The following is a 14,845-nucleotide window of genomic DNA, read 5'->3' on the forward strand; positions in this document are numbered from 1 at the left end:
GTCTTCGTTAGTTTCAAAAACTGTTTACTCTTTAAAACGGCATCTTTGGATGTCTCGTTTCTGCTTGACATACTGTTACCCTAAAAAACAAAACAAAACAAAACAAAAGAACGAGAAAAAAAATCATACATATACTGTAGGAACAGTACAACAGAAAGTTTTGTTGGTTTTAAAACCTTGCTTTTTCCAAACCGCGAAATACTTTGAAAACGGTTATTATCCCATGCCTAGCGCCATTGAAGCCACCTTGATGGTTAAATTGTGTTGCAGTTGTGTGCGCTGTAGCGTGCCATCTCAGTAGAGGGATTAGGAGCTTGTCATGGTTTCATTCACCCTGAGATACTTAATTCCAAACATTTCCATCCTCCAGAGACCTAATCGTATCTAGGATTTGCATTGGTCAGGTCACGGTCTAAATCCTCACTTAGATACCTTGAATTATTTTTGGTAGTGATGTGCAAAATTATATATTTTTAAAAGGACTAATCAGAGGGATATCTGTTGGAGTGAATGGTCTTCACGCAACATTTTATTCTTTAAACGTTTACTCACCTGTTGAACTTTTGTGTTTTGTTACTATTTTTTTTAATTTATCCTTTATTTTACCAGGAATTTCTCATTGAGATATGCATCTCTTTTACCAGGGAGTCTTTGCCAAAGTGGCAGCACAAAAAGTTTCAGATTCAAAATCTGACATACATAAAATATATCACGAATTAAAATTTACATGATTCTTCTAGGTAAGACTTCAAAATGTTTTTAAAAATAGAGATGGAATTGTTTCTAACATGATAAAGCTTTGCATTTAATTCCATAATATAAGGCAAAAGGAGGAAAATGCTTTTTTACTAAACTCCAAACATACTCTAGGAACATTTAAATGTAATTTTTAAGATTTTTGTGTACTGTACTATTTTTGTGCCAGTCATTCCTTTGAGAAGCCCTCTACAAGTAGATTTCATTTTCGCCTGATGTGATTAAACATGTGCATACTAATGGTTAAAGCACAGCCTGCAAATAAAATTACCATTGTTTGTTAAAATCTGTTGTTCTCAATGATGATCCTCAAGACCTCTTGTTATTCATTTTGTATGTTTTTCTTACTGCTTCAGATATTTTTTCTATTTATCTGTAAGTGCCCTGCGAAGTGGACAGCATGGGATATTTTGCCATTATTCTATTTTGAAGGCATGTTCAATTCAAAGGGTAACATAAGCAAGACGCGACTTCTATGCTAATCACATGATTACGGTGAAATATCCCTTCACGGTTCTGGTATAATTGAAAATGCTGCAAACAGTGGTGTAGAGCAAATCTTTTTTTTTATGAAGTAAATTGTGTAGGAAACATGTCGATCGGAACACAGTTCCTTCTTGGAGCACTTTTCCAACATCTATTTATTCAAATCAATTGTGGTAAACAAGAGAGACATGCAAAATAAGCATTGTAGGATGGTCACGAGGACCAGGATTGAAAACCCCTGAATAAAAATGATCAAAGAAAGATAGACCTTACGATTCAACTAGTAGTACACTTCCAGCAAGTACTTTTAGTTTTTAAAAGATGTCTAATAGATGTCTAAACATAGTCACCTTGGCTAAATTTGGCCTGTCAGTGAAAATCTAATAGGCATCTAAGAACAGGCCAAAACTAGACTAGACATCACATAAACAGATATGAATGACTACACATATAAGGTCTGTCTAAACAGTCTATTTAACTATTTGTTTTGGGTTGATTTTCACTGAAAGCCCAAGTTTAGCCTTGCTTTAGCCAAGCTGTCTACATTTAGATGTCTATTAAACACAAAACTTGTTGGCTGGGCTCTTTGACAACTTAACTATTGTGATCCATTCCTATTTTTAACGTGGTGTCCAGATAGATCCTGGGGTGATTCAGCACCATCATCGCATGCAGCGGGGAAGACAGCACTCATCACTGACAAGGGGGTCCTTCTGGACTCAGCCTCCCCGAGCACTTATTGCCAAAGAGATGATTTGTCATGCACAGCCTCAGGCTATTGCTTTTAATGACAGCGTAAACGGAAAAGTCGGTGGCTGATTAGAGAGCATGCACGCACAGCATGCTTATTCAGATCTCACTTTTGGCTCCCGTCTGGTGCTCCCTGTCACTCCACGCCAAACACGACTCTCTTAAAAGGCCCCTTGCATCAGCTGAGCGCTCTAGGCACCTCTGTGTGTGTGTGTGCACAAGATGGATTTGTGCTATAAACAGAGAGTTGGATTTATCTGCGATTGGCACCGCATTTTTCTCCACGCAGGATTTGGAGCCCAAAAAGGAGGAGAGCGGAGAAAATGCCTTTATTCAAAACAACTGTTTGTGAGTAATTAACATATGAAAGGAAGCTTACAGTCTGGCAAATCCCTGCACTTGTTTTCAATTATTTATCCACATACTGGGAGGAGGGTGGTGGAGGTGGGTGTCGATCGCAGAGGGAGGGTGGCGGGTTATCCGGGACCATGAAGAGAAAAGTGATTTTTTTTTCTCCCCCTAACACAAGCAGAGGGCCTCTGGGAATTTGCTATGAGACGAGATGAGATGAAAATGGAGTTAAGCCAAAGAGTGGATTATAGGTAGCGCACTGGGTCGATGACGAGCGGACAGTGAAATGGAATGAGAATTCCAGATCAACATGATTATTGGACACACTTCAGCTCCCTGAGAGAGCGAACCATTGATCTGACGGAATCTGAGCAAAATGAAGGAAAATACAAGAGGCCGTGTCCACAACTAACCTCAGGGCGAGATGTTCACAGGACACAAGGAATGATGAGGATAAAGACAGAAGGACTGGATGGAATAAACTTTTCACAGACATTTGTAAGGGTGGAGCCTTCCTGTGTTCATCAATGCCACAAGCTCGAGATTGATGGGCAGGGCTGTGGGCCAGGACAATATCAGCACCGAGCAGAGGAAACCAGAGGGAGGAGGAGATCAGGCAACACACTAAGAGACAGGAGAGAGGGAGGATTGAGAGAGGAGCACAGAACGATTGAACAGACGTAGAGTCGCTGTGCCAGATGCCACAAAATATAGAAGCAGGAAGAGCTGAGGGAAGAAAAAGAGAAATGAAACAGAAGGAGATGGTCTGAACAGCGGCACATTCGGAGGCATCATATACTGTAGTATCATGTTTTAATGTGCGTGTTATTTCACTATTGCAAGCTGTGCTTGTTCGCCCATAATCACTAACCTTATTTATGATGAGCTCTGGAATAATGTTATAATCAGATCCCCTGTTTATGGATAATACAGGCTGTAATCTTATACGTAATAGGCTATTTCAATGTGGTCGTGTCATTGGCCCATGAATATTTTCTGGTTCTTGTCAAACTATTTCCTAAGTGTAACAACAGGCAATTCAATCATAACTTTATGTTAAAACAGCTATCATAACCAGACCCCCTAGTTTCTCGCGATTCCACGATCATTGAATCCAACTCAAAATCAACAAAAAGGTCTCAAATTTTTGTGATCTTGCAAAATTCTTAATAAAAAGCAAAATAATCGCAAAAAATTTAAATAATCTCTTAAAACATCAAATTCTAAATATATAATTTAGTTCTAAATTCATATAATCAAATTATATTCATTTAAGTTTATTATGTTCATTTAAGCAGCACACGGGATGTATTTGAGTGTCTCTTGAAAAATGACACTCACACTTGCGCCCTCACAATCATTACATCACATGGAATTGTTTTCTGCCTGTGTGTGCAGTAAGCAGACGCGGATGAAGCGCGAGTGATTTACACATGAAGGCAATGCAAAGATGCGTTTAGAAATCCTGTGGTGCAAATGGACCATTTTGTGCGTTTGACGTGCTTCAGATCGCAAAAAAAGTGTGAGTAATGCAACAGACAGAAAAGCAAGCAGCTTACAATGATGGAGATTGGTTCAAAAATGACAGCCGTTGGATTTGGCTTAATTTAAGGATATTATTTGTGATGTTAATCATGAAACCCAACGTCTTCGTTTAACTTTTCCCGCCATTGATGAGAGAAAATGCTTTCCTGTAAAGAGTTTAACAGCAATCCGTGTTTTAGGTATATAATGGTAGGGGAAGCCCTAACACATGTCTAATGAGTGACATAAAAATGAGTTATACAACTTTCCTTAAGATTAATCCCTACCATTTACAACTGTTTTAGATCTTGTCTGACCAAAATAAAGAAACTTTAATTTTGTGATGTGTCATTGTCATTTTGTCAGATTGCATATCTAACATAGTAGGCTATCTTTTATGGTAAGATATATATGGGCTATATATAATTATTTTTTTATTGCAAATTTCTGGGAATTACCGCCACAAAATCATCATTTTTATCATGGAAAAAAGCGTGAAAAACTAGGGGGTCTGCATAACATTATTTATCAATATGTGTCTCTTTTTGATAGCGCATGAACATTTCCCGCTTCTTATCAAACTATTTCATAAGTGTAACAACAGGCAATTCAATCATAACTACAACATACAAATATTTATCAATATCTGGCTCTTTTTGGATTCTCAGAGGCTATAGAAATTAAACATGTATTTAGGAAATATGTTGGGACCATTGTTTCTCTTTACATCTTTCAAAATGGTGTATAAATAAAAACAAAACTTTTTTTTTTATTAGTGTGATTCTCCCAACCCGCATAAAATATTTCAGTAGAACTAAATGTTTGTGGTATAAATGTAGCATTTGTTGTAGAAGCGTGTGACTGTAGGCTATAGAGAGTTCGATTAACTCCCGCTGTCCTCATTCTCGCAGATGTGACTCTCGTAAAGACGCCAGCCTCTGTGTATGCCATTCATTTCAGACTCTGACTCCGGAGTGCCTGACAGAGCCATTGATCTGCTCTCTGCATCTTGATCTCTTGAGTTTCACAGTGTGCGAAGGCATTGTTGTTTTTTTATTTTTCAGTTTAACATAGTGTGGTTGTGTTGATGCTACTTACAATTCACTTTGCACATGTCTTTGTTTACTGCCTTACCGTTATAGATTTTTGGCTGTTGGGCTCCAGAGTGAAAATATAAAATACTTGCATACTGATCTTTTTGTTTGTTTGTTTGTTTGTTATCCACAGATTCAGCTTCTGGTAAAATTGAGGGAAACTTTCAGTCACTAAATTATTTGGGAGTCTATACACAACCCAGTAACTGCCTATAATGAGAGAACTGACTTTTCATTGTGTTTTCAAGTTGTGTTTATGCTATATCCCTGGCTTTGTATCCTCAGAACGGAGTGCAGCAGTTGTTTAGCCGCCTCTCTCCTCTCCAGTCTCAGTCTTTATGCCATCTGTGGGTTTGATTTAGCAGCTGAGAGGCTTTCTGAGCAATGGACAAGTGATGTTAATAGCATACATATGTCAGAGAACTGTTTTAGTTTTACGGCTTCGACATGAGACGGCTTTTGATTCAAGCGAGTCCGAGCATAACTCATCCACTGCTGCGCTGCTTGCCGTATATTTTATTAATAGCAATGAGTTTCTCTTTTTATTTCCTCTGTATCTGTTGCTCTCTTTTTTTTCTCTCTCTCGTTCTAGTAGTGGCGGTAACTTTATTTAGCATGTAGTACACACACAAAAGCTCCTCTGCAGGTTGACAGGCTGCTCACCTCACAACATATCTGCAGTGCCCGTTGTCATGGTAACTGCAGCGGGCTGCTGGCGGTACTTCTGGTCAGAGGTGTGCTGAAGTAGAGCAGCGCTGACCAGAGGGATGCTCGGGGTCTGCCCAGGACACCTGGGGTCAGTGTGCCACAGAATCGCAGCTCCGTCTGTCCTCACCTCTCCAGGGCTACTGAATATTTCATGAGCACGCTGCCCGTGTTTTCTCCTAATCTTAAAGTATAGAGTCTGGACGTTTGTGAAACCCATGCCTCAGCTCCTTCTCAAGGGACTGTGTATTGTTTAAAAGACAGAAATAAGTGGCTTTTCATGGATTTCCTCTATCCTTACATCTGTGAATGGAGGATTGTCACATTGTTTCGTGGGGAAATGGAGTTAAATTGAATTAAAAATTGAATTGTGTTCATCATTTGCTCATGCTTATGTCAATAAAATGTGTGCGTCTAAAGCACTGTATCCATCCAACGAGTCAAATAGAATAAAATGGTCAATTTCTGATTAATTGGCGTCAATTAGCAAAAGTAAAAATGGAATTTGGTGCGGTAGGAGAAGCTGCGTAAATCTTTTCTTTATTTAATAAATGACTTGCGAATCAGAAGGTAATCCTGACACGCAGTGAACGCGCGGTGGCTTCTGAAGGTGTCAGACGGTGTCAGCACAGATGCTTTTGATTCTGGAGGTCATTAATAATATAATAACACTAATACTGAGATGGTTGAGTCATTTTAAAGTGACCAAAACAACATTTCAGATGTTTTACAGCGTGCTCAGCCTGGGGTTTGTCTATTCACACATATTTATATTATCATACGATCTCTCATTTCAAAATCACATGACTTTTTTTAATGCGCATACTGGAATTTGTTCAGTAAAAGTGTTCCCACATAGTTTTAGAGCATCTGTTTTTATCAAATAAAAAGCTTAGGTAACACTTTATCTTAATTGTCCAATTGAGTATGAGTAGACTGCTGCTAAACAGACATTTAACTTACTATAAGAAACTTTGCTAGTACATTTCAATTTACACTAACCCTAATCCCAATTCTTACCCCAACCTAAAAATCTATTTATAATCTAGTGACAATTAGTTGCAATGTAATTTAAACTCAACTAACTGACCATCAAAATAAAGTGTAACCAAAGTTTATCCTACTTAGTAATGCGCATAATATATTTCCGTTTCTCAGCATCACTCATCAGTGAACAACAGCAGAGCATTAGAGCCAATCGCAGCTCTTTCTGTTGAGCATGTGACCAATCATAGGCGTTTAACCACCTGCTCGATAACGCTCAGAAAGCGAGCGAGATACTTTCATTTGTTTATTTGCTATAAATGCTCATGTTGTTCTGTGCATGTACTTGAGTTTTTCAAAGGTACAGTTCATATATTCAACTGTTTGTATTAAAGGACAACATTTTTTTACAAATAATATATAAATCTAAATATATAAATTTTAATACAAGAATTGTTGTGCTGTGAAGTAAAATATAAAATTGTTTAAGGAAAGCATCGTCAATGCACCGTGATGCACCGAGATATCGAAATGAACCAAAACGATGGCATGATAATCATAACAAAACCAAACCGTGAGACCATTCACACCTCTAACAATATTTATATATATTTATTTTTATTTTTATTACAGTTGCAACATTTTTCCAAATATCTTTTTCTGTGCTCTTCAGAATAGTGAGATTGTGAGTTTTCATTAGATAATCTGCGTCTTCAATAAAGGATTGCACAAGTGGAAGGAGCATGTATTTTAAACTTCTTGAATGACTGGCATTCGATTTCTGTGGAAATCTTCTGTTAATTTGCCTTCTGGGTGTTCCTCGAGAAGGGCAAAAGTGAGAGGCAGATAACTGCAGCTTGTTGATGCCCCAGTCGTGGCTTGCGGAAGCCTGATAGCAGAACCAGCCTTTCGACCAGGACAGTGGAGGTCAGGCCGTGAGCTCGCCCGCCCTCAGGGCTTCCGACTTCAATTACCTGAGGAGCAAAACATCCCGGCCTGCCAGTGGGGGGAAGAGTGTGTGAACATGGGATATCGGGGCTGTGCAGTCCCGCAGCAGCGACATCCTGCCAGAGGAGGCCGGGCCCTGTCCGTTCTGGTTCCTGACAGTGGGCTATCTCTGCCGGGCCCGTGGTTCCTTCCATTCTAAAGGCCATTGTGTGGAGAAGGGCTGGGCCAGGAACGACTGGTTCCTGTTGGGCTCGATCTCTCACTCAGCCAGCTCCGGTCCCACTGACAGATTCCTCCTGTTTTGTTTTGCTCTCTCTCTCTCTCTCTCTCTCTCTCTCTCTCTCTCTCTCTCTCTCTCTCTCTCTCTCTCTTTGTGTTAGTCACATGAGGATACCGAAAGTAAGAACAGAACTGAGAAGATTCAGCTTTTGTCCCCTTTTTTCCAATATGTTTGCATTACATAATCTAAACATAAGCCGGGACAGCTGGCATCCTCACTTTTGAGAAAGTTGACAAAAACACTCTAAAGCAGAAACATCTTTTTTTTCTCTCTCTTCTCAGCGTTTGCTAGAGAATCTGTCAGTGCACATCTGGACCTCGAAAACTGAATGTCTGGTGATAAGGATTTAGAAATGAGACGTAGGTGTTTTTGTTTGTTGCCTAAATGCAGAACCAGACACAATGAATCTGTCACTCTGTAGAGGTGTGTGTGTGTGTGTGTGTAGATGTAATATCTGAAGTATGTATTACTAGCACCACCTAGTGTGCAAACACAAAAGGATGAGCCATGTTGGCATCTTTACCTTCAAGTCCCCTCTGTGTTATTCATGAGATTAAACAGACTTCAAAATAACATCAAACTCCTCAGCCTGATGAAACATGCTCTGTTTTCCACAGAGAGGAAAAGCGACTCAGCTGTCAGACGGTGGCTGAATTGGGCTGAGAGCTGAGTCTGGCTCCGGTCCAAATGAGGGGGCTGACACTGACGACATGCTTTTCATGAATCAGCACAACTGCGGGTGCCACTTTCTAGTGTGAGCTACACATTCAAATGATACTTGCATTCATTATACAGACTGGAGAGCAGGATCATTTTGCCGTCACAGAGGGCGAGATGGTGGGGGGGTGGGTCTCTTTGGACTTGGTGACCGTTGTTGGGTTTGATTGGCGTGCACTGTGTGTCGCTGTCATGCTGAAAAGGTGGAGTGGGAAAGTCATGAATAGCTGCAAGAACACAGATCTGGCCCCGGCCCTCAGCCACAGCTTGCTCTGGGACTCAGGGACAGCAGAACGGACAGATGGCTCAGGACTGGACACACACACATACACACACACACTTCAGATTTTTCTCTTTTCTTTTTTCATGTAAACCCACAACACTTAGGTAGCTAAACAGATTCAAACAAGATATAGAAACCAGCAACAATGCACTTAAATACAAGAAATAGCAGAAAACTAATACTGTAATTTACAGTATTTTAATTTGAGTAACTTGCTAATAGGGATGCAATGATTATCTGAGGAATAATCACGGTTATCATGATTATTATGCATTCAATCATTTTAAAACATTACTAGTTTAGAAAATCACATGAAAACTCCTTATACAGTAGTTAAAAGTGTTACTTATTGCTGCTCAGTAACCAAATAATGCAGAACAAAATAATAATAAAAACAAACAATACTCAACTTCTCTCTCTCTTTTTGGATATCTCTTTTTGGCATTTAAACCTAAGTAATCCTTTTGTGAAAATACTTAAGTAAAAATAAATGACATAACTCTGAATAAACAAACAAGTAAATAAATAAAAATAAGAATATATTGTCTAATGTAAAAAAGTATTTGTCTAGTGTAAATCTAAGCTACATATTAGTTCTGAACCTCTGTCTGTTAGCCACATTTGATCGACTATATTTTAAAATTGTTTCTTTTTGTATTATGTTGTTACTCTTTGGAATAGAAATTCCATGCAAAGTATGAAGCTGACCGGTCAGTTCTTGTCACGTGACTTGCAGTGTGCTCGGGGCATTTTTCCAACCTGGTGCGCCTGGAAATCGTAAGCGTATCATGCCACTTGCACGCCAATATGCCAATGCAATCTCATGGCAATTTGTAACTTTTTGATTTAGTGGGTAATTAGTATGAATTCATGCAATCTAATTTGTACAGTTTTGTACGATTTGCTTATCACTAGGGCCAGACAGAATCTGCGGACATTTTTTGCTATTTCTGCAGGGAATTTGGTAAAAAAATCTGCAGATGTATGCGGAATGATTATTAGACTTAAAACGTAATATATTCAATTAAAAAATACCTCTTGAGCCTTAATTTTACGTTTACAATGCAAATCCAATTAGTTCCACTTATTTGGTAAACCACGCAACTCTCATATAATATCTCTACTAAAAGACAGAAAATATTACTTTATAAACTGTATTGTAGATAAATCATTTCAACATTTTAATATTACTATTATTGTATTACAATAGTATTAGTAAAATTACTTTACAAATGGAGTAAATATACATTTACACACATTTACACAAGTAAATTCAGACTCAATCAAAGAATCATTCTTGGGTTAAAAATCTGCGGATATCTGCGCGCACAGATTCCATGTGGGCCTACTCATCACCCTATGAAGGTTGGGTTTAGGGCAGGGTTGGGTGATACGCCTCTTTTTTAAAACCGTACATTTTCGTACAAATTAGCCACTAAACTGACAAAACGTAAAATACTTGCGTTTCCTCATGAGATCAGGCTGAATATGCCGCTCAAGCCGTGCACCTCTATTGGAAATAACGAACTTGTGCGCACAAAAGACGCGACATGTGAACTGACCTCAGTTATAGCCTTAGCCATAGTTTAAATCAGCCTTTAATCCAGTGTGTGTGCATGTTGTGTACAAGCTCGGAACTTTAAACTAGCACACAGTTGGCATAACTTTCAGTTGCAGCAATTTTGTTCCATGAAGAAACGCAGTTTTAAGAAGCCCTTAAATTTAGCTAAATAAAGTGTGATAGTGAAACCGGTTAATTGTTGAATCCCTACCTGCTAATTGAACTCTTTATTGTTTCGGTCGGTCAGTCAGTCAGTAAGTCAGTCGACAGCGACCTCTGGTGGAATTACGTGAGAAAGGCAGGCGTAAATGGCACTCGCGAGGAAAAAATAGAGATCTGAAAAAGCATACACATCGGCCTCTGGTGGATTTGCGAAAACAAAAACTGCAAAATTACGTTGCTCCTGGGACATATTTTGCTCTTTCTTCAGAAATGTATATAAGGGTACGTAATCAAAATTGTGTGAGAATTTTAGTATGGCTTTATTGATGAGCTGTTATCACTGAGATGAAATAGAAGCACTCCTATCACACTGCCTAAATATGATGTTAACTGAGTGTTTCCACTGTTTACGGCAGTAATGTTTCTTCAGTCTTATGGCTGAAAAACATTTATAGTCTGGTTTGTGTCCTCTTATTAGACAGTTTTAGGGTTTCTTCAGAGCGATAGCAACATACTGGCTGATCTCTCCATCCGTTTTTCCCTCTGCTTTTTATTTCTGTCTTACTGCAGCCTCTGCAGCTCAGCCACCCTGCATACGAGCAGATCATCAGAGAGCTCTAATGGCTTCCAGCTGTGTGGAAAATCAAGCCCTTTGGGTTGGGTCGAGAAGTAGACAATGCAGAAGAAAAAGCAAACTAATTTGGTCCCTTTTTTCAGTGTCAGCGAACCACAAAAGACACTGTTCCCCGGGTGTCACCCTGCAACACAGGTCAAGGGGCTGAGTGTGTGGGGACACCGCATGTGTGCAACTCTGTCTCGCTTTCCCAGTTCGACTTGCAAGTGAAGACCCTGTCGAAGAGGTATCTGTATGCTCACTGGCTTTTCATGAAGCTCTTAAGCCTATCATGAAAAAAATAAAAATCTGGCACTGTTGGTGCTTGGAATGAGAAAGAAGTGGAATCCCTTCAGCTCCCAGTTTCCTCATCTCGCATTGTCTCATTCCTGCTCTTTCAGTCTGTTAATTCAGCCAACTCTTAAAGCAGGCCTTTATCAAGCCGGGCTGGAAATATATTCACTTCCCACCGGCTCTGAAAGGGTTGTCAGATTGGTTTAAGGGTAGGGAGAGGACAGAGGAGAGCCACAGAAAAGCCTGAATATTTAGTTTGCTGTGTTGCCTCTTAATAAAATCATAGATGTAGCGAATTTTGTGAAATGTGCTCATTTGGAGGCGAAGGCAATTGACAGATCTGGCTTTGTGCTGAGTGGACATAAGGGTGTGTAAGTGCTGACGAAAAGGAAGTGGAAATGACTTTTTCTCTCACACCAAAGGGCAGGATATAAATGCAGCAAAAGTTGTGTTTTTTATCTCATAGAGAAGTGATCCTCCTGAAATTGTTTCAATTATGTTTGTTTTATGAAAACGCTCCAGCAGGCGTCAATCACGAGTTGTTTGAAATAGCTTCTGTCAGTTTTGCAGTGTTTTTCTTATACCTTTGCAGTACAATTTGCCTTTTTAGGACTGTGATAGCTGTACTGGATTTTACTTCGGTATTTAAAGCTGCAGGAAAAAAGCAAATGAGAAAATCCAGCATTGTTGGAGATTTGGTAATGTTCGTAATTTACAAGTGAATGCCACCGTTGGCAATTAAAACAAATCAACTTTTTTTGACGCTGTGCCAGTAGGAATAAAAAAAAGAAGAAGTAATTTTCTCTTTTTTGCCAATGATTGAACATTTAAGGTACAATTATCCTTAGTATTGTATTATTACCCATCTCTGTGAGATGATTGAGATGGCAGATTTCACTGCCACCTGCACTGAAATGTTTTTTTTCTTATCTCAAAGTCACACTCTGTTCAACCCCCATTGAGCAGAGACAGGTTGGTGGCTGATGCAGAGAGAGAAGATGAGGCTCGAAACGTGCAAGGAGGAAAGCTTCATCTCTCCACCCCTCATCCTCATCGTTTGCTCTCTCCCTCTCTCTCCTGAGCGTTTCCTCCACATGGAGCTCATCTGCTGTTTAAGGCGGCTGGGAGAAATGCCTTCAAGCTGACAGGGGCTGAAAGCCCAGACATATGTTAATCACATGCAGTGATGGCAGTCTGGGAGGGGAGAGGGAGAAACAGCAAATCTGAGAAAGAGAGCAGAAAAAGAACGAGCGCGGGGGGTGGGGGGAGAGCGCCACTCTAGAGACTTAAAACACAGCAGTAGAGGCAGATGCATGCCTTTGTTTGGACTCTCCAAATTGATTTTTCTTGCTTTTAATGAGGTTGTTCCCGCCGCTGCTTGCAAAAAAAAAAAAGAAAAGATTGTGGAGGGATGCTGATTGATGCAAGCAGGATGACCATACACCGTTATTTTCCAAGAATCTAAAGTATTCGAGCATCCAAACAGTGAATTTATGACAGCTGAATTTGATCATCCTGACATCACAAACACACACACATCTGAATGTTTTAATCGTATATGAATGTTGTAGTAAAGCATAAAGTGAATGTGGATAAGCAGAAGCAGATGTGAATGAACTCAGATTGGCCGGTTGACCAGAAGAAGGTTGTTTTTGCAACAGTGCTCTTAATTCAAAGCATATGAGAGGACAGATTCTAAGCATAAACCTGCCTTTCTCTCTGTCTAATCCTGTCTTTTATTCAATCATTCTATCTGTCTAATATCATTCATATGCTGTCCTGTCTATTTAATCAGTCAACCTACTGTTGATTGTTTTATCCATCCATTCATCCGTCCGACTTCTGCCCCTTCTTTCTCTCTCTCACTCGCTCGCACTCTCCCTCTCCCTCTCTCTCGCTCTCATACACGCGTGCTGTGTTTTGTGTGGCTGCCGCGCATCAACTGGGAGGGGTCAGAGGAGGAGGCGGAGAGCGCGTGTGTGCGTTTGGGTGCGCTCTAGCTGTCATTGTCTCAGTCTGCGGGCTCCGGGAACAAGCGTGTTCAGGATAGCGCGAGGCCCCAGCGGCCACACGTGCCCTCGTTAGTGCAGGGCATCCCTGGAAGCAGAGCAGAACGAGAGGCAGGTCTCCATCTGTCTCTCTCAAGCTCTGAAAGCAGGAGGACAGGCTGCTCCACTCTCCCGCTCGGACCTGGTGTTTGGGCCCCGGGGGTTCCTGTGCCACCCCCGTGCCCCACGCAGAGCACAGAAAGGCGCAAAGAGACTAAGGTTACCGGGACTTTGGCAGAAATAAGGAAAGCAACCTGGATTCTGTGATAGCCAGATTGTCTCCAGCATCCATGATGCCAGGTGAGATTGGGAAGCTGTCAATGTGCATGTTAGGGAAATGTAAATATCTTGAAATAGAGGCTATGTAAAGCTACTTTTACTGCTTTTGTTGAATACTTTTGGAAGAAGCAAATGCAAACCAGCCTTCTTTTTATATGCTTGCTTTGATTTGTTGATTAGGCTATGTGAGGTCTTAACTGACAGGTTTTTTAAATACAGCTGATGCCTTTTCTGATGGTATTTCTACCTGTGCAGTGGAATGTTGCTGAACTAGAAGTGTAATTGTAATATTTCATATTTATATTATTTAATATTTAATATTTTATATTTAATATTTTCACATTTTTAAACTGGAACGCAACTACGTTCATTCATTCATTTTCTTTTCGGCTTAGTCCCTTTATTAATCTGGGGTCGCCACAGCGGAATAAACCGCCAAATTATCCAGCATTTGTTTTATGCAGCGGACGCCCTTCCAGCTGCAACCCATCATTGGGAAACACATATACACTTATTCACACACATACACTATGGACAATTTAACCTACCCAATTCACCTGTACCAAATGTCTTTGGACTGTGGGGGAAACCGGAGCACCCGGAGGAAACTCATGCGAAAGCAGGGAGAACATGCAAACTCCAAACAGAAAAGCCAATTGACAGAGCCGAGGCTCGACCCAGCGACCTTCTTGCTATGAGGCGACAGCCCTACCTACTGCGCCACTGCGTCTCCCTGGAGTGCAACTCCAGTATAGATAATTATATGCACACAGTATTGCTGGAAAATTAAATTATGTCGACGCCAATTGCCTAGTGATTAAGTGCGCCAACACACAGCACTGAGGCGCTCACGGTGACCTGAGTTTGAGTCCCGGCTTGAGGTCATTTGGTGATCCTTACTCCTCTTTCTGCTTCAAATTCTTTCCTGTCTGTAATCGCCACTTTCTTATCCAAATAAAAGTGAAAAGTCCCCAAAAAAAGAATTTTATATATAAAAAATGTATTATTAT

The 14,845-nt window shown here is 40.2% G+C and overlaps 1 protein-coding gene across 50 annotated transcripts in view; it reads left to right on the forward strand.

The window, feature by feature from the left end:
* runx1t1 (RUNX1 partner transcriptional co-repressor 1) overlaps positions 1-14,845 on the forward strand; it is a 233,037-nt gene that overhangs the window by 165,172 nt on the left and 53,020 nt on the right. For 5 of the 50 annotated variants that reach the window (XR_015516205.2, XM_087295017.2, XM_087295030.2 and 2 more), the window contains exon 1: positions 13,514-13,856. The exons of the other annotated variants lie outside the window; for them this stretch is intronic. Coding sequence is in view for 4 of the 5 variants with exons in the window: in XM_087295017.2 (XP_087151143.1) it covers positions 13,847-13,856 (10 nt within the window). In the remaining variant the exon portion in view is untranslated. Of the gene's footprint in view, positions 1-13,513; positions 13,857-14,845 lie in introns of those variants that run through there. 50 annotated transcript variants of the gene reach the window in all.

This window comes from Danio rerio, chromosome 19, assembly GCF_052040795.2.
Source record: "Danio rerio strain M-AB ecotype USA chromosome 19, GRCz13ab, whole genome shotgun sequence".
NCBI classification, from domain to species: domain Eukaryota; kingdom Metazoa; phylum Chordata; class Actinopteri; order Cypriniformes; family Danionidae; genus Danio; species Danio rerio.